The sequence below is a fragment of the Bombus huntii genome, chromosome 6 (assembly GCF_024542735.1).
Source record: "Bombus huntii isolate Logan2020A chromosome 6, iyBomHunt1.1, whole genome shotgun sequence".
NCBI classification, from domain to species: Eukaryota; Metazoa; Arthropoda; class Insecta; order Hymenoptera; family Apidae; genus Bombus; species Bombus huntii.
In genome coordinates, this window is record NC_066243.1 from 7,217,768 (window position 1) to 7,239,505 (window position 21,738).

A 21,738-nucleotide genomic window follows, 5' to 3' on the forward strand; every position below is an offset into this window, starting at 1 on the left:
GATAGATTAGATATTACCTTGCATGCAAATACTTCCAAGGCTGAAATATCACGAAAAAATCGAACGCGTGTCGTAACAACGCGTAAGGTACTTGTAAATCTATTGTGAAATGTTATGATAAAACTCCATTTGTCTGAATCGATCGGGAATTCAGATACATATAGTAAGGGTTCGTGTTCAGATAAGTGAGTTGAATCGATAGGAGTTCATTTGATCGGATATTAATTAAAATTTCAAATTTCATTCCACTAAATGGAGTTGCGATAAATGGAATTTTACTGTAGCCGTCACTGTCTGCGCGAGTGGTTAAAGTGGCATAAAAGATGTATTCTTTGGGAATTGTTTTAATACTTTAGATACGAAATGCCAGCTGTTTATTGTCTTCATTTATGTTGGAGGATAGTCAGGAAACGGTGTGTTATCTGCTATTTAAAACTCCGACAGTCTTCCGCTCGATAAGTTTGTTCGTTATAATTGGCATCGGTACAATTTTTACAATATTATATACTTCTTCAAAATACACGCACAGTTGAAAGGTTAACGAATATTTGAAAGATAATCTGTTGCAACATAATTTATTTTATTCATTGGCCGATTATGTTTGTTAATAATACTTCTTTCAATGTTTTTCTCAGAAAGTGTAAATTATAGAGAAAATATCTAATCGTGATAAGTTTTACCAAAATAAAAGAACAGAGAATGTATTGAATATTCTATGAGTCCATGGCATTTTACATTCTTCTTATGCCATTGAAATTGACAATTTTACAACGATTATTGTTTATTTGACTTAAATGATTTAGCTGATCCTGAGATTGTCGATGATTAACGACTCCAGGACGTTATTGGCGATAGGTTGAGTTTTAAGTGACTGTAATAAATTGTTTGCATTATGATCACTATGTTTTTACATAAAATAATCAATTCGCTGTATGATCGTTACAATCATATAACTTATTCTATTTTGATTTCACCAGAAAATCAGAAATTTTGGTTTATCACCAACACTATCATTAGATGATAATATTCTTTTACTTGATTCAATTGATTATGAAATTGAATTCCGATAAGATAATTCTTTAAACATATATTAGATCCCTCATTTATTCGAATTATCGATATTAATAATGTACTCATTTTATAGTTGATAATATTCGATGTAAATATTAGATAAAGTTGATAGCGTTTACTATTATATATTAAAAGTGTAACTAAGCTTGTAACTAAAAAGATAATAATATTATGTACTGTATAATTGTTCCTTATCATTGTTGCTTCAATATTTTTATAATGATTGTAGTTTAAACCTTACATAGGATTTTTCATCGTAAGTTTCTAGCAATTATTATTAGTAACTCACCATTGTGCCTTGATACTCCGATAGTGCCAAGATTTTGGAGCATCAGGGCTGTCATGTCAGCTTTTTGACGTGCTGTATCGTAACGTCGAGGATCAAGTGCTACGATAGCTGGCAAGGATTTAAAACCAGCTGTCGTGGCACAATCTTCACCCAGCGATCCAGTCGATGCCGCCTCTATCACGTCCAGAGCTTCCTCGATACCCGCCTTTCAATTAACACAATTTATGGATCGTATTAATTAAGTAATGAGAATTTAAAACGAAGTGACATCTTGCTTCGAATTTAAACATTTTTCTTTATCTCCTTCAACATTATAATTATCGTACGTTGTCACACTTTAGTAAATTGATTCATACAAATATGAACAACTTTCACACGATGTGTTTTTATAAATTTAATAGAATCGATGATAAATTAATTTTACGAGTATTTTTCAATACGCAAGCAAGTAAATTATTTACAAATATATACGTACATTTCATATGGAATTGTGTACAGTAACATAATGAGTACAATACAGATATTTGTTTTAGAGTCTAACCTGCATTTCAAATTGAATGATTATCTAATGGTATCGTCCAATAACTGTTTCTTTTTATCTAACGCAAACAATTTCGATGCTATAAATGAAGTACGAGGAGTTCTCTTTTCTTAAAATGTAAATGATTTTTGTTGTTCCCTTAAACTGCAATTGTATCCCTGTAATTGTATCATATATATTCATGCATGAATAAAAATATAATACATAATTATATATTAATATCTAAGCAAATCCGTAGTATGCGCACGTAAATTGAACAGATCTCGAAAAAATAACTAGGAGCGTAATTGTTTGAGTAATAAATGGGTTTAAAAGAAATAAACGAAATGAGTGAAAATTCTGAAATTAATGATCCGAAAGTATGTTAATAGGTTCTTATCGAGAACTTTTTTTTACACAAAAGTAAATTGCGATTAGTGAGATATAACACAGATCTAATCTCAACTTATCAAACTCGATACATAAAGTGTCCTTAATTTCGCAATGATTCAAACATTGATAATAATAACATAGTTCGTAGTTTTGTAAACTAAAAAGTCCAAATTTATTTGACAGAACAAACTTTCTTTGATTAAGACTTTTACATCTCTGAGAATAGCTAAAATTCTTCACATTCTTAAAACTCCTAATTAATACTTAATAATCCTTAATACTTAAGTAAACGTAACACACAAAAACAACGGTAGAGGAGGTCTCTACGTAGAAAGACCCTTTATCTACTTCTCCTGTTCTCATTTTTATTCTCATATCGCATCCGTTCACACGGTAACACGTGACTCGTATAATGCCTTCATATTTCTCCGTGTAGTAGGACACGCGTAGGAGATTATCCATTTTTACGAATGTTACAAGCTCAATTCAAATACAATTAAATTCAACAAAATCGGTAAATGTTTCGCTTTCGGATGTCCGATTTTAAGCAACCGAAACCTCGTATTGTAATTATTGCGATGAGGCGTCCAGAAGACTCCTTATATTCTCCTCTCTGGCAGCTGCCCGGTAGATACTCCAGCCGCTCTCTCCTCCAGAGTGTAACCCAAGTGATAATACTTATTTGTCACAATATTATGTGTCTCGCGTACGTCCAGAATCTACTTGTACTCCTCCTCTTGGATAATCCAGATGTTCTCTTTATTCCGGCGGATGAAGCAGTTCTTTCTGTGCATTCTCAAGCGTCCAGATGAACCCTTGTACTCTCTTTATTGGGTTTATTAGGCTACTAGCAACCAATCGTTTTCCACTCTTTAGTCTTTCCACTCTTATCACAATATTATGTATTTCGCGTACGTTCAGACAGTCCGATGATGCTCTTTTCCTGAAAGGCGACTACCGAATAATTCAATCGCTGTTTCCATTCCAAGGGTCGAGCCAGGTAGTCGTCTCTGTGCATTCTTAGGGACCCAGGTGACTCTCCGTACTCTCCTCTTCGGTAGGCCACCGCTACCCAGTCGTTTTCTCCTCCAGAGAGTGAACCAAGCAATAACTGCCGTACACTTCTGTAAAGGCGTGAAAAAGCTAAGCTTCGTATCTCTAACTCTGATGGGTGGCCGATGATAATACCTCGTTCTCTGCCAACAGGAAAGACATTCTCTACAGCATGGAATGTGGCGTCCGGCGTCGCGACAGCGATAGTTATTTCCAGTTGTTGCTTGTCAACAAGTCGTGTTATTATGCAGGCATCCAGGCGGAACCACGCGAGCTAGAACCGTCTTGAGATTTCTGTCGCGTCTCGTTAAATGGGAGAAAACAACTGTTCCTCTCATCGACGGTCGTTAAACTTGAAATTTACAAACTATCTGAGCAGAGTTGAAGGTTATGCCAGTGGCTCAGCTTAGCTGCCTACTCAGCAAAACCGCTTTGCGCGAGATATAGCCGAAGCAAACCTGAGCAAGTTCCGTAGTCTAGAGATTACAGACTGCGATAAATATTAGGAATATACATCCCGTACACAGCGTTTGTTGCATTTACGAATTCCCTGAGAGGTACGTCTCGACGGAGAAATACGTTGAAGTAATCCACACCAAACGCATCGAAAGGATTGAAGTTGCACTTGATAGTAAAGAACGAAAAACGAAAGAGAAAAGGTCAGACAAAGAGAAAGAAAGAGGGAGAGAGAGATCAGCGATAAAGTGGCACTCTTGAAGACGAGCGGAGTGTTTATGCCAGAGAATGTAAGAAAATATGGTTCTAGCAAGGAGGAAGCTGAACATCTTGTAATAGGTATACTTCGATTTGTTCATTTATCAGTGCATAATTTTACTTACCTCTGCTACAGAGATTTCTATTTCATCTATACTAAAATTTGCCTTTACAAACGGATATACGCGAATATGAAACTGCTTTTCATATTTATGCAAATCTTAGAACACCAGTTGCGAATACATATGTACATTTTGTTATTATATGTGTGTGCGTGTGTGTCTAATTAAAGTATTAGATCGATGCATATGAAATATCTTTTTTTCCAGAATTTACATTTAACGATCCAACTATGCCTTGTCTTCAACTGTTATCAATCTCATTGCGGAAGAATAAATTTTTTTGTATATGGTAGAAAATGTAGGCAAATAAATTTAGCAAACATAAATTGCAATATATTAAATAGGATCATTCAATGTTGATTCGTAAAATTGAAATCTGTTCACTTGGATTTAAATTCGAATTCCAAATACTAAATATTAACCGCTATACGTATCTCTTCCCTACGAAAGATAGCCCTTTTCTTTTGATCCAGATAAAAATGCGGTGTAAATTTACAACAAAAATTAATCTATTGTTAGAAAAAATTGTAGTACTTTAGAATTTGATTATGCTAACTAGCTTAAAAATTTAAAAGCCAATTTTATGTAGATCGTGGTTTTCCCTTGTGCGATGTGAACAGGATGGATGAGGGTTATTAGTTAGCCGAGGGTGTTAGGTGATAGCTCTTGTCTACCCTATCTCTATTGTACCATTCCTTGCAGGGAGAGCTTTTGGTTTATTCCATCAAGAGGTAGAACTATATTCTAAGAGTAAAAATGAGAAAAAAAGTCTGTAGAAGTATACTTTATTTAAAAACACCTACAACAAAAATAAGAAATAATAACAAATTCAATACAACGTTGTATTAAATATTTATTTTAGTTCCAAAAAATTAATCTATCATATTACGAACTTTTTGCTTGTCCTTTTTTCATTTCAATGCATGCATTACCAATTTTTACTTGGTAAACTTTCCACAAAGGAAAATTTAGTGTCGTAATATCAATTGTTAGTTTTACTTATGGAACATATTAAAACTTGCAGTTACTCTATAGTTTAAAAGAAGATAATATACCTTTAATAATTTTTTATAGCTCTAACTCTTAACGAATATTGAATATTTGTATAATATTTGATTAAATTATTATTTTATCTCCACAACATTTCTGAATGTTAAAGAGCATTTGTCTGATGCTAGTATAATTTCAATGACTTGCAATGTAACTACTAATAGACTTTGCTTATATCACTATCGTATATATCTCTCTGAATTTCAAGAAAATGAATGTTTAGTCGAACACATTGAACTGTAATAATTCTGAATTTTGATAAGATCATGACTTTTCTAATGAAATTTATTTCTAACGAACGTTAGTTTTCAATTTTTATTATTTTATTATTAAATATTATTAAATATTAGCTATTATTAAATAAACAATTGATTAACGCAGTTACTTGCAATATTTTCATTCTCACGATTATCGATTCCTCTCCAACCGACACAAGGCACAACTTGCGCGCATTGTGAGTTAATTTGAAACTCAGTCGAAGCGCCATAAGCTTGTTGAAATGTTGTCAGATGAATATTGGTTTCGCTGTTCGGTCGAGGATGTGTAGCCCTAATCAATTGGAACATCTAGGAAGTCAACTAGGATATGTTACATGGGAAGAACCTTTGCTCCTACTAGGCCCTGTTTGACCCTAGACTAATTAACGCAAACACATCGATTCGGGGGCATCGGCCTCCTTTCGTGTAGTCGTAGTCGATTCGAGCTATGGAAAAGGACGTTCAAATAAAATTACGTTTACTCTGAGTACAGAATTACGTGATGTAATATAATCGGTTCTTTCAGGCGACTGCAAATCGCGTCATAATTTTAGCTCAATCTCTTCTCCACATTTGTGTTATTTTTCTTGACTCTCTATTTTTGATAAATTTCAACACTCCAATTCTCATAGCTTAGGTCGCGATGCAACATCTATTTGCTAACTTCTACTTCCATCGATATACAGTAACAAATTTTGAGGGTGTATTTCGACATATAAAGTGTACGTACTTCTTTTGTTATTACTAATTACAAACTTTTTTGGCGAACAGCGGAAGACTTTAATTCTGCAGAAGGGAAATAAGCAAGTTGGTATAAATACTGGCCGAAAACACGAACGAACAAATTGTACGTATAACCGGTGGAAATAAAATGAATTGAACTTTCTGTACGCGCGTACGGATGATATTTATTGTACAAAATAGTCAGGAAACCTCATATCGTCGCTTTCTTTTTGCCACTTAAAGTTAATCAAATATTTGCAAGAACACGCCATGAAAGCATTCGCTCGATATTTACGCAATAAAAACAGTCGGAGCGTTTTTGAAGCGTCCGTAGAGCATTCGAGAATGCTCGATTGGATCCACGAAACTGAATTCTGCAACGGATACGCGTTTCCACTTTTATTTTTTAATTTTGCTAGAGTGAGGAACGAAAGGGTATTCATTCGCCTGATGCAAGCGCACCATTGCAACCAAAATTCACTTACACGATCATACGTTACCCGTATATATGTACAACGCAAGCGTGTATAACAATAATCTCTTTAAAGCCAACTGTTTTATTTTATTCAAACGAACTCGAATCCATTCGTTAGCAGCCATCGTATTTCAAATAGAAATGATATCTCGATTAAATAATTAATTACTTAATATTCGTTGTAAGTTCTTGTCACAATTAAAGTAAAAATTAACCGAGGCAGACACGGCGAGACTACAAGAATTTTGAATCTAATCACAAGTCTTAGGATGATAGAATTCGACATTTCCAATTTTAATACAATTGCTAGGATTGATGTACATGATACAGCTATTCGAAGAAAGTCACATTTTCCAGCTGAAATAAAAGCATGATTGCTATTCTATACTGTTGAATCGCTATGATAGTACAGCAGAATTCTGCAATTATTGTGAGAAGTTTCCGCATCTTTCGCATTGTGGGGAGATTGACGTTCCGCAAATTCCTTTTTATACAGACCTATGTGCTAAGTGGAGTTAGAAGTCAGTAATCTTGTTAGTGACAGCTTGAATGCCCAAACCAATGGAATGGTAGATCGTTGGGAAATAGAACCTATCGAGCGCATTCTCCCCTCTGTAGTGAGATCTGGTAATTGCTGTTGTTCTCTGAAGATTATTTCTTGGAACTCGGTATCAAATTAAACGCTATATACTAAATTTAAGCAATTTGCAATTCATTCTAAATTACGGAAGTTCTTCTTTGTATTTTGTGTCGGCGGAATCAGGAACGAAGATAAGTTAATTCTAATGTACAAGCATCCGTTTTCTAGTTTTAACGTTGAATGCCTTAACAACGTAGGGCATAAAGAAAATAACGAATATACAATATCAATTATTGAGTGCTGTTACAATAGATTTCTATTTGTTGTAACGTTCGTGTTCAGCGAACAGTATTTTATGAAAGAATAAAGCATCATGTGTTTCATATTGTAGCCTTCTAAAGGCGGTTCTATAAAACCAATGTGACATTTTGTCATCGCATTCACGTCGTTCTAAATTATCAAATATAATAGAACCAAATATAAATTAAGATAAAAAAATACTTTTCAGTATTATGAGCCTTATCATACGTTGAATCGCTTTGTTTAGAAATAATGCGAAAATAATAGAAAGATTCGAGAACTAAGAGACTCGTGTGTATTAACAACGCACTAGATGTTAGGTCAATGTTATATCTCACTTAGTACAGTGCCAGTCCGATATTATTTAACGATGTATTCAGATTCGAATGAGTCAATTGGTAATGCTTTGAGCAAAGGATCGTGAAAGAGAAGTATTCGTCGTTTAAAATATATAGAAGAACAAAGAACATGCAGCCTATGAGAAAATGTTAATAAATAGAATGACGTAATATTTCAATGGCCTGTTAATTAATTACATTATGAAACATAAGAAAGTTTGTCCAAGTTAAACAAGAAGGCCACTGAAGGAGAAATTGAGAGATATTAAACTACTTTACCCTTTTCGTATCGAAAATCTCGCTGCTGGTAGTTGTAGAAAGAGACGGTACCGAGGTCGAGGTAGCCGTCGTTACAGTAACGTACGCCATCATTGTCATCGTCGTCATCGTCGCAGGAAACAGGGCCCAAAGCCAAGATTTGCCCATCCCGCGTACTGCTCATTTGTACTTTAAAACAAGTGCTCGTCAATTTATTCTTTGTCGCTGTTCAGAAATAGTTACATATATGATGGAACGAAGGACAACTGATAAACAGAGAATCAATATTTGTAATCTTGATGCTTAGTAGCAATACACAACGTTGAACAATGTTAAGATAGACTATAAGTAGACTTTGGAAGCAATTTAGGGCTTTGTAACTATTGAGATACTACAAGTAAATTTCACTAACATAATTTAGTCAATCAATATTATGTATGTATATATATATATATATATATATATATATATATATATATATATATATATATATTTCAATTAAACTAATAATAATTTCTGTATAAATGGCACGTATTCGATGATCGAGAAAATAATGTAGAATTTTTGAATTGAAGAAAACGTATTGTTAGTAATGTTACTAATTTGAGCTCACAAGTGTAACGATAACTCTGCTTCTTCGACATCGAAATAATCAAACAGAGCTCGATTGGAAATTCTTTGACTTGTAAACAAACGTATAAGGGTATTAACTTAAAACAGGTAAAAAAAAGATGTACATTGGTAAACAAAGAATATTTTCAGTTTACCATTGAACTTAATCATAGCAGACTATGACACAATTTCAGACATATTGATATGGATTACGTAAGCAAAAAAGTTTCCCAGCTCATATACTGGATAGGAATACAATTATTTTCTAACATAAGAAAACATATAGAGTTCACTTTGCAGATATCGGTAAAATTTACATTAATAAAATATAAATTTCGTATTACTAGAAATCTGTCGATTTTATTTGATTAAGACGACTACATTTATTAAATTCGTTACAGTGTAATTAACTTCTAGAATAAAATAGTAAAATTGTTAATTGTGCATACAGAGGAAGGTATATAGTAATATAGAGTCGTGCTGATGATTTGGAACTGTAACAAATCTAACGATAAAAATAATATTTTAAGTGATACGTGTTGTACAATTATACATACATACGTAATTTAAATACATGTTACAGAAATGAATTTTCAAGTATGTTTATTCGGTGTTACAATTTCAAGTATTTACTCGTATGTTTGATTTAGAACTTCTGGCAAATTCTTTGGATATTAGTAATTTCCAGTTGCTTGATCGTAATTATAGCTCTTCTAATGAATCCAAAATATTTTGAAGCATATTTACATTTCTGTGAGAGAAAGCTTCACGAAGCTTTTTAATTACTTATAGATATTAATAGAAATTAATTATAGATATTAATACAACTCTATATAGCTCACCAAGTCAACTTTAATCCTTTTAACTTTAAAAAAAACTCAAGTCGTTTGATCCACTTTTAAAGCAGTTACTCTGTTTTAAATCAGTCATAAGATGCCTAATTAGTCATCAGAGTAACTGTAGATTCAAGCTCCTTTTTACGCATAAAAAGCATTTGATACAATTTCAAAAAATATAGGTAACTTTCGCCTGACTTTAATATTTGTATTTGGCAATTTATTTTTCCTGTCTTTCTTAAGTAAACATATTTGTAAATACGTCCTGCATAAATAAACAAACTTTGTAATTAAACGTATTACTCAAAATAATGGCAATAATATAATACAATAGATTAAAATCTGACACTTTGCACGATGTTTGATCGTAAAACTAAATCGTTTGCTTATTGTTAGCATATTTAAGTATTGCGATATAGAAACTAATATCTACCGAATTAAGTAAGAATATGGAAACTTCTGTTTCGTATAAAAACGAACCTTTTTCTTTTGCATTCAAGTGGTACCAAGTTTGAGCCCCGGATCCATGGGGCGTTCATCCACCCCCTCTGATTTCCTCGACATTCTCCTCGATGATTTTCTTAATCTTCTTTGATTACCTGCCACTTTCACCGATTGTTCATCACGAAGAGGTGGTTCTGTTAAACAGAAATTATTTGTTTATGCATTGTAACATTTATTTAACAAACACGATACAGCGATATCTAAGACAAGTCATTATATCTAAGACAAGTTACATTTATTAAAACGTTAGTTACAAATATTACAGAATACGTTAATGCTTAGGTAACAGAGTTTAGTAATTTAGTTAATTGGTTACGCTATTTATGATTTGTGACTTTTACATGGAATCAACCAAATTCGAATTTGCTCAATGCGAGCTTGAAGATATAAAGTTCCGCCGTTTATATTGAATTGCCATAACCCAGATTACTTTAGATCATATGTATACAAAATCACTAAAATGACTATTTTACGTATACACACGAACAGGGACGTCATTCAGATTGACAAAAATTTCATATCGATTTAGAAATTTGTTTAAAAATATCAAAAGTACCGTCTTCTGCGAAGTTATTGTGATATAAAAACCACTGAAAATAATTATTCTTGAAGTATTCTTGATGAGACATTTGTTTTACATTTCGTATGAATGTAATTTGCAATATAAAATGTCTCGAATATATAAAAGTGCAATATATTTTATTTTCCAGAGAAAAATATTTGTTTAAATTGTCGATGCATATTTACTCATTTTTACACGAATAATAATATATGTGATACACCCGAATTTAGTAGATTTTTAATATTTCCGCGTAATACGCCGTTCAAAGTGTTTCGGTGGTTTAATAATGTAACCGAAACAAACAAATTGGAAATATAATTCTTCCCTTAGGGAAGGACATTATTTTTTGCACGACATATTTTATGTTGTAGCAGAAGAGTTTTCCCTTTTGAAACACGGTTGTAATATCAACATCGTGCTCGCGGTGAAAATTATTTCAGTGTCGTGCTTCGTGCTAGAAGAGGCGCTAATTTAAATAAAGTAGTCCATGATAGGGTTCCTCGAGGGTCTTCGTACAATTCGCCCAATGATATGATTGCGTGCCGTTATAAATTTCTCTTTCTACTTCTGGCTCCTGCATTTACAAAATAAGTTTACCATTTATTATACACCTATAATGGATCCCCAAATTATTTGACGGCTGTTTGTTCAAACAATTTGATGATTAAATTTGGTGTTAAAATTATCGATATATAAATATTATACAACTATTCATATATAAATTGAAGAATGAATTGTTTTCTGTGACAAAAGTAATTATTTCCTCGTTAACAGTAAATACGATGAAATATTTACTGCTAAATATATGGAGAACAAATAACCCATTTTGCTCGCGAGAACACTTTTTAATAAAGGAACATGCATGTGCATTTAAATATACTAATTATTATACAAAAGTTTTAGAAATTCACAAAATTGTAATGTCTAATTCTTTTTCATAATAGTTAATTTTATTAAAAATATTCGACACCGTCGGATATCTAATGCTTTGGAAAATTTGAATATTTTATATTCGGCATCTCCATATCATACGCGTATTGCGATGCATACTCGGGCATCTTGGACGAATTGACATCTTCGCGTACTCAGTACGCCGATAGATATATTTTTTCGAACACTTTGGCTGGTTGAAATGTGAACTTGATCGTAAAAGTCAAAATGATATTTCCCAGTCACGCCACTCTCAACGGCATTTAACATCATCGTAAACTCTCACACAATTTAGCGTAAACACCCGTCGATTTTCTTGAGAACAGAAGACATAAGCGCAGCAATTTTCCGTATACTCGGAAGTATCGTATTATCAGGAGGCTGACTTGCGAGATATAATTGATAATTGACTAATCCTACGTTCCACCAAAGAGACGCGATCCTCCAAGCTAATCTTGGAGGGAAGTTTTTGAAGGGTGTGAGACCTTCAGAATCAGAAACGGAAGATTAGAACATTTCACAGTTTGTTTGTATTTTAGACTTTCGTACTACTTCGGATAATTTTAGAATTTTATAGCCTTCGGATCGTTTTACAAGTTTGTTCGCCTTAGAACGTACCAAAACTTATGTTTTACGAATTTCGAACTTTCAATAGTTTAAACTTTTACTTCGAATTTTAAACTTTACTTTGCTGTATATTAGTTTTCGCGATAGACGAACTTTTGATCTATAAATGACTATAAATTTATTTGAAGCTGATATAATACATTTTGAAACAAAATAATACGTATTCTCTGATGAATCGAGGTGTAATATTTTTAGATAAGTTATGGTGGATGAAAGATCCGAAGACTGCAATATATACGTTTATACAAATTTATAAAAATCTATATACATAATTGTTTAGTGAAGTAGATAGAATAGCGAAGTAAAGCTAATTTTGAGTATTCTGGTTGTTATTCCTAAGACAGAATTGTGTGTAGATTCTAGTTTCCTAAACACAAATTTATTTGTTGATTCGTAAGTAATTGTACTATAACCGATCTTAGATTTAACAATGGCTGTGTACGTATTTATTAATTCAAATTATATCTGCTATTACTCTGAAAATGTTTAAACAAATATTACGTTCTTCTTTAAAATTCATAATTTAATATCGAATCATAATTTCTTAACGATTAGCATACCTAAAATTTGAATTCAGTTGATCTGTTTATTAATCAAACTTATTTCCGACAAATAATTTCGTATTCAGTGCGTTTCATTTTAGAAGAAACTGGAACCTGATTTATTTGCCCAAATTTGTAGCTTATTTAACGTGCCTCGCAGAATAACTTGAGAAGTTATTACTCGCACGTCTGTGTTCTTTGTATAAAATAATAAATCATTTGCTGATAGACAAACTTCTACTGTAATTACAAGAGATAGGATACACGTGGGAGATTTCCAGCATATTCTCAGAGAGCTTAAATTATTCAAGATATTTTACGTTCTCTTTCTGTAAATCATACAGCAGATTAAATATTTTACACCATAAGGCACGTATGATGTGGTTGAAATAACATATTTACGCTAGATATCATTTATTTAGTTACATATCATCACAGCACTACATCATAGTACTATATAGCTATATTAATACAATGATATATGTATGTATATGCAGTTAGGTATATTTATATTTGTGTCTCTATATAAAAATATCTTCTTTTATATATCGAGGTTTATCGTTATAATTCTGTTCCTTCTCTATTCATCTAATCGTAAGTATAGTCTTCCCACCCTTATAGTTGATTGCACGTAATTGAAAATGTTTTTTGCCTCTTGTCTGCTCTCGAGATGTAGTGCCTGGAGGAAGCCGTTTTTTCTTTATCTCGTTATTTGAGAATCAAATCCAAATATACAACTATAATTCTTACAGCTGTTGGAGCTGTTGTAAAGAAAACTTTTCAATTGAATTTTTAAAGGATTGTAAGCGATTAGTTCCATCGATGAAACCATCGATGTAAAATCTGTAACTTACAACGTTTTCTTCTCGATCCCACATTTTTCAACATTTTTAAAATAAGGATTCAACATTATAACTTCCACGCGACGACAAAAACTCGAATATCTTGTGTTACAGATATATATTAGATTATATAATAATCTTTGATTTATAAACGCTAACATAATCGGATACGCAACAATTTTTCGAAGGCGAAGTCAACAAAGATGTATGTTTATATGAATCAATTAGGCGATGTTTAATTATAGATTTCAAGCAAAATATTTTATTATCAAACCTTTGAAATTTTTATTCGATCTATGTATAATCGTAACTTAAGATTAGAGCGAATATTTAATTGTTAAATGGATCAAGGATTGAATTAGTTGTTTAATCGCAAATTAAATTAGCGATTATAGTTATTAAAATCTTTTTCGTCGTAAAATTAAGACTTGAATCTAACTTGGAATCTAGTATCGATTAATTTTAGTTTTTGATAGTAATCGCTTAACATGATACGCATTTTTATAAAACTATTTACATCGAGTCGAATTAAACTTCGATCAAGAACTAAGAATTCACCACTGGCGATTAATATCTTTAATCAATAATCTGTGATGAATTTCCGAGTTTTTTGTTTGATCTTTTTGCCTGATTAACTTCTTATAATAGCAAGAAGAAAGTTAGCTTCTTTATACGTCGCAGAATTTTTCATTCATTTCATTGCAATAACCAAATTCTGTCATGTTCTGGCTATTAGCCGAAATTTTGTTTTTAAATTTATATTTTACCTAGTATATTGCACACACACTTATGTGAATTTATAGCCACGTGCGTATTGATATGTATCAGGTTATTGAGAGGGATACACAGAATATGTTGAAGGCTGAGTAAATCCTCACGTTTCACTTGTCAAAGACGAGTGGATAACTTGGTGGAAAATGAAATTATGATACAGCTTTTGTCGTGAAATATGGTGAAATTAAAACTAAGTTTAGGTATGCTTCAAATTAAACTACACTGTTTGACAAATGTACAAGTTATGCTTTTTTAAGAGAAACGCTTTTCGTTAGCGAAAAGTTTTAGTAAGAGCTCATACTTTCCAAGCTTTTCTGTGATATTTCATATATTTTCCAATTTGAACATTTTCTATCGACAGTAGATTTTTATTTATATATTATTATATATTTATTTTATTTTATGGTATATTCCTTATTACAGGTGGCATCAGGAAACAAGAAAATTATTGTATATATGTATGTGTAATACATGTGTTTACTGATTGTACGAGCTAAGAATGAATTAGCAATTCATTGAACGGTTAAATCATAGTTTCTTGGTGCTGAAAAGAACGGAAATCGAGTGGAAGGAACAAAGTCTGGATAATGTTAAATCGATAATCGTAGTGAAGTAATAAAGAGAAATCAGGAATTTAAATTAATATATACTTTGAATATACTACGAAATATACTACGAAATATACTTTGAATACAGTTTAATGCAATAGTTTAATGATAGTTTAAACTACTGAAGCGATAAAATGTTTGTCGTAAGTGTAACGTTATTTCAAAGTAACACAAATACGTATAAGGCAATTTTGTGTATTTATTACAAAACCTACAATGTTATCGAAAATAGACTTGCTTTGTAATTTAATTTGTACAGTTACGTTATCGTTAAGTATTTATTCGATATTTTTACAACAATGATAATTATATGCTCGTTTTACGTCCACTTTAGTTATCACTTTAAAACAATTAGAAAATAATTATATTATCTTTCATATTATCGTTGCACTGCAAAATTTCTAATACTTCAACGGTTAAAGAAACTATACACTTTCGAGTTAATTTCAAAGAATGTGGTGATACATACTAGATAGTCTTCGAAATATAAATTTATATAATTAATTACAAACTTTAATCATATAATTAAATGTCATAATTTCATAAAATAGAAATCTTATTTTTCGACAATATCACATTAGATCTCAAGTTTGATAATTCGCCTCTGTACTTTTGCTCTTTCAATTTTATTCATAAAGAACGGAGAGAAATAATAGTTCTATAAATTGATGTTTTATCTCGAAAACTATAACAATGGATAAGAGTAATAGATTCGACGAACAGATTAAAACATTCCTCGTTACGTTCTTTTTCCCATCGGCACGTTTCATTCAAGTTTTAATAAGTTTTTGTCTAGGTGGTTAGAACTGGCTTTTCCAACAAAAGAATTAAGAGAGCTACATGTCGATTCCAACGCTCAGTCACTGTATCGGAAATATCGTTTGTTGGCTGTACGCGGCTTTGAAGAGAACACTGATTCTCTCAGTCTTTCCATTTGAACAATGACGCTTTTCGATGTTGTTTGGCACAAACAGATAGTAACTTACAGACGACAATTTTTCCTATGAAACGTGTAAATTTTTCAAATAAGTGCAAAGTTGAAATTCCGCAAATACTTTAGAAAATGACGCTTTCAAACCGATACGATTCCACGTAAATCTTGTCACAGTTACAATCAGTTGCAAAAGTCTACACGCTTTCCTATATTTTCCTCATTACAGCGCTCATGAAATTTCAAGATATTTCGAACTGTATCTCGTAAAAGTTTTCTATAGTAAGTGCTTACTTCCATGGATCACTATACATAACAATTTAAATTGCTGGATTATCAGCGTGAATAACACTACCTACGTTGAATTTGTGTCCGACACTCTAATTATTAATTAAAAAACTTTTTCACTGTTTCTCGTAATCACTGTCCATTTGGTCTATTTCAATTGACATGATTCTAAAGTGTACTAATATAAAAGACTGTCAAGGTTCTTGCGATAAAGGTCTACTTGATGAACATTCCTCGACGTGAGACCTCGAACTAGTTCCGTTGCCCTCGGGAATCCTGTTCAGGGCCAAACGTATTACGAAGTCGCGTTAAACGTCTTGTTTTTTATCGCATTTTTAAATCCAACTAAGGTACGATTATTGAAAATTCATTTGTTTTTATCTATGAAGAAAATCTTGATTTATATGGATAATAAAATACTCCAAAAATTAGGGGACAAAGAAAACTATACAATTTATTAAAATTATAAGTGTTTGTGCATTGGGAATTAAGTTTGCGCACAGAGTATCTTTACTGGAGGCAATAAATTTTCATTGATAAGAAAAAATGGAAAATATTTTGATAAATCATTTTTCTTAAGATCATAACTTTTCAAATTACACAATCATCATCGTCGTTATTATATGTATAAATTTGGTGTTTCTCTTGCGAAAAATAGAGAAATATAGAATAGAGAAGAAAATATAAAATATAAACTATGAAATGTTTCTATTTGTATCTCACGAAATAGAATATTCATATCAAACAAATATATCATATTAATGAACCGTTGAAAGTGTGTCAGGAAGTGCTTTATTTTAGAGTTATTTTAAATCGTAACTGTTATTGATTCACTCTAAATATGAGGGGTTACCAATGAACAAAAATTTACCACTTAATTTCGTGTATGATCCTCAATAGAAAATGTCATACTTCTAAAATATCAGTAGTTAAGAAGAATAATTAATGACTATTCCAGCCAATTTGCCTAAATTTTAACTTGTTTTGATGATTTAATTGAATTTCTATCTCGGATAATACTAACTGTACAGATATTTATATAACTATGCCATTCAACAGATTTCAGGCTTTCTAAGATGATCATATCTGAAGCAGAGAATTTTTAAAAAGCTTGCATATTAATCTTTCTTTATGTTTACTTTTCTAAATATTTATTTTTAAGACGCATTGTAACCTCGGAATTTCTTCATAGCAAATTAATTTATCCTCTAAAACGCTTTCGTTGAATTCCAACAAAACGCATCTTCAGATGGCCAATAGAAGGATGACTGCAAGCTGAGCGAGAGCTAGGTCGACTCTGCAATCAACTCGGATCAAACTGAGCTATCCGCCGAGATTTCTGGCCAGTAAAACTAAGATGCAAGAACCTTCAAAGGATATCAAGACCCTTCGTAAACTTACCTCAATCATCAAATGTACGTAAGCGATCGTACCGGCGGCTAAATAGCTCGTGGGTTAATTGAGTTGTGAACGATGGTCCTAGGGTGTTCAACGTCCCCTCCTTGTAATTGCAACCGTCCCTTTTGCACAGCGAGCTCTGTAGGATTGACCCTTAGTACTCGTAGCTGCATGAAAATTGTATGGAGAATCTTGAAAAAATTGTGAGTCTGTACATTACGAATGTAGAAACTCATCTGCGACTAACCTAGGGAGATACAGGATAGAAATATTTGCTTCCTTCCATCCTGAAATGGAACTTTCAGCCTATTGAGTCAATACCAATAGAGTCTAAAAGAACGTCACCTTCTAAAAAGGAGCAGACAGCACAAAGTAGCGAAGAGGAAGGCTCACAGAGACACAGATGCATTGCTTGAGACATATTTGGTATTCCGTCGACATCTGTCATAGCATAGAAAAATCATAAGAGTGCACATTTCCAAGTATTCGCTCCTCGAAGAAATGGGACGAGAGAAGGACGCCAGGAAGCCAAAGAGACTTAGCCGTCCAACTATACGCACCCTAGGAATGTTGCTAAAATACCATCCAATAATAGAATAATATAGAATAATATAGAATAATATAGAATGGTATAGAACAGTATAGAATAACAGAATCGAGTCCAATGCGATCCCAGATCCAACGGATCCACTAGCTGAGAACTGTGACACTTGAAAATAAGAGGATTGGAACTATGCCGGGGTCTTGCCCCAAAAACCGACTAATACCGGAGTAGATTGTTCAAACAGGGATAAATTTAGGGAGGATTTAACTCGATAGAGATGTCCTATGAAATGTGTGCAGAGATAATATATGGCCAAAATCAGTGCACCATCCGCGCACTAACATGCTGGTCGACGATTCCTGGAATCTTAGGAAAGGTTCCTCTCAAGTTCCTCTCAAAGGTCATTGATTGTAAGATGAGCGTTGTACCTGGTATGCCTGGAACAAGCCATAGCGTTAGAACGGTAGGAGACAGAATGAAAATTCAGTAGGAAAAATTAAGTAAAAGTTCAAGAATTAAAAATGCAGAGAATGGTGTATAAAAAAATGTATAATTCCATTTTAAAAAGTTAAACTTCAAATTATCGAAACACCTTCACTTTCGAAGGAGATACGTGTACCGCGTCATACGTTAATCGAAAACATCTAACTTTTCCTGATGAAATCAATTCTTCTCTTCTATCGTTTTAACGCTATAGGACTAGTTCCAATTGCGTGGGACACCCTGTATATCTTTTCGAAGATTCGAGGCGGAGGCGACGTGACTGTAACTTGTGTCGCGATGTGTTCAGACCACCTTCATGAAAGTCCGGTCGTGTCCGGAAGTGATCGATGAGGTCCTTGGCCAAACCAAACAACGAAAAGTTCTAGGTACCTCCGTCTTAAGAAAGGCGGAAGATAGTAAGGAAGGAACCAATAAGCAAGAGATCCTTCCGAGGGATAGCACGTGGCCTCCTGAGAAATAAATTGCCGATCTTCGATGGCTAAAGTTCTAACGAGGTAGAAGACGTAGAGGTAGAAGTCGTAGATCCTTAAAACTGAAGCTTTCCTCGACACAAGACGGTACAGCCGCAATGCGCCCCAACGGCAATGAAGGTAAGCGGAAACTTTAGTTCAAGGTTTATATATCGGACAGAGCTGATTAATAAACGATATCTACCGAAAAGACAGCAAACACTAACTCTAACCCTAACCTAATCGTAACCCAATTGTCAGATACGATGTAAATGTGCGCTACGTTGCTTGGATTAGTGGAGTTGGAGGTTTGATATTTGCAGATAAGAGTACCCTTGCATTCTCAAGAGCACCTTTCAACTATGTCCCTACCAAGTCTAAATCCACGATAGAAGAACCAGATCCACTTTTGTCACTTCTAGAAGATGGAAAGTGATGCTAAATTTTAAAAAGATAACTTAACAGATCAGCAGCTGGCAAGTGAAGGACTATTGTTAATCACATTTTTACTTAACGACAATTTTACATGTGCGTCTGAGCAAACTTATAGGAACTCAATAGCGGCTAACCAGCTTCTGTACAAAAAGAACTAGAGCAAGGAGTCAAGGAAGAGATGGAAGTCACTGAAAACCGTATATGAAACTCATTGTCAGGTGATGAACATAAATATAACGCCATCGACACCTCGTAGAAGGCGAATTGTCTGAAGAAATAAAAAAAGTGCAGGAATAAGATACCCTGGTGAGAGCTGAAGAAGCTACCTACCATCGGTATCCGTAAGCTACTAAACGGGCAATAAAAGCCAACTCAGAGCTCGCATGAAAGCTTATAATAATGTTTCGAAACAGAAAACCTGACGAAGACTACAGGATAGTTGGATCCTTCAATTTACGGTTAGGTTCGGGAGAATATTCGGCACGAGTTCTCTAGCAAAATTATATATTCAGTTCTCAAACAGTAGGCTCATTGAGTAATCTAAGTAAACTCTGCCAAATGAAGGCATATTTCTTCGGATTAATTGACCTCTTTGGGACTGCCATAGACGTAAATGACCGGTGTGAGAGATTTTAGAGAACAAAGTAATAATCTCAAAGACTATTATGTCCTCTAAAGGATATAAAAACACAAGCATCGGCGGAATCTTCCCGCCATCCTACAGAAGATGGAAGATAAACTCTTAAAATATGAGAGCCACATATCTCCTTGACTTTAGAGTGTACGTTTAAAAAGAAAAAACAACTCAAGGTGGTCTTTATATCCAAATCGAGTGATGATAGTTGTCCAAATTCTTCAGTCCTATCAATTTCTCACACTTTTTGCTGCAAATGCTGGAGAAATTGATTCGTACGTTCATAAATGAAGACTCGTTGATACACAAGCATGCACATCGGATCGAAAAATCTGTAATTCTGTGGTACGATGGAGGACATCTAGAGAATTTGTCCTGCGCATCCTTTTTGACGTTGAACGTGCTTTTGATAGTATTTTCTTCGATACCATGATACGTAAGGTACGACAATGAAATTTCACCTGGCAGACATTCGAAGACACGCCCAACTGGGTTACGCATCGATTCTCCAAACAGCAGGAGTCTCCTCGGAGAACCTGCGCTGAAGAGAAGATAGCTTTAAACCTACGTGACGTTCCATTAACATCAGAAATTTAAAGTTCCAGCTTTAGATAGATAGGACTAACGACAAACAGTTTATGATTAAATTAAGAGAAACTTCTCACTCCAAACGGACTTGTTTCTACACAGACGGATTCCAGCATCAAAGTGCTATTATGGCTGGTGTAAGGTAGGATTTGCCTTAGAGTAAGCTTCGCGTATAGTTGGAGCACTCGTGTCTCCGTCTTTCAGGTGTAAGTACTTCTAAGCCGGTGGTACTTTAGCCACGGAAATACCACAGTACTCAACAAATCTACGTTTACAGCGAGAATTGCGCTACACTCGCGTTTCTTCAGATCATAATATTTGATAGTATAACGTGGCCTAGACTTTATGCAATGACGTAAGTCTGCAACGAGTTCTAGGGCATTTTAGTATCCCATATACGTATATATAAGATTGTGAAAAAGTTGGTAAAGAACCGGTTCAAGCGGAAATTTGTCGAGTTCTGTACCTAAACGCTGGATACGTCTCATACAAAGGCCCAATTAATAAAAATCTGCCTTTGAAAGAGCCTCAGACTCTTCGTGTACTCGACGATCATTCAGTTCTTCGTTCAGCGCATATTAGGCAACGTACAAACAAGTTTTGGAGCAAGAATATGGATATCCAAGGTGCAATGTGGAAGAAAAGCTCCTCTTCATATAATAATGCGCTGCGAGAAGCCTCTCGCAAAAGGTCCCAGAGAAATACTCTGTGTGCTCTGATCTTAGTAAGTCGAAAATGGAAGATTTCACTATGTTCGAATTTCTGCGCTTTTGTTCCATCCATCGACTTCTCGAATGATTCGAATGATTTACCATTTATAAGGCGCTCAGGTACAACGGCTCTGCTGACCTCACTTTAGTACTGGGATCGACAATTGCCAGAAATAATAGAATTTTTACATACGATTCATTTAGAAATTAAAGTTGCTAAAACTCAGTAAGTTTGAAAAGTCAATCAACTATATTATTGATCTCGTTTTTAGTATCA

General features: G+C 33.6%; 1 protein-coding gene across 8 annotated transcripts in view; it reads right to left on the reverse strand.

Moving 5' to 3' along the window:
- LOC126866566 (probable G-protein coupled receptor CG31760) overlaps positions 1-21,738 on the reverse strand; it is a 70,518-nt gene that overhangs the window by 24,199 nt on the left and 24,581 nt on the right. For all 8 annotated transcript variants that reach the window (XR_007689926.1, XM_050620333.1, XM_050620332.1 and 5 more), the window contains exons 2-4: positions 10,072-10,229; positions 8,165-8,332; positions 1,361-1,565 (exon numbers count right to left, since the gene is read on the reverse strand). Coding sequence is in view for 7 of the 8 variants with exons in the window: in XM_050620333.1 (XP_050476290.1) it covers positions 1,361-1,565; positions 8,165-8,311 (352 nt within the window). In the remaining variant the exon portion in view is untranslated. The remainder of the gene's footprint in view (positions 1-1,360; positions 1,566-8,164; positions 8,333-10,071; positions 10,230-21,738) is intronic.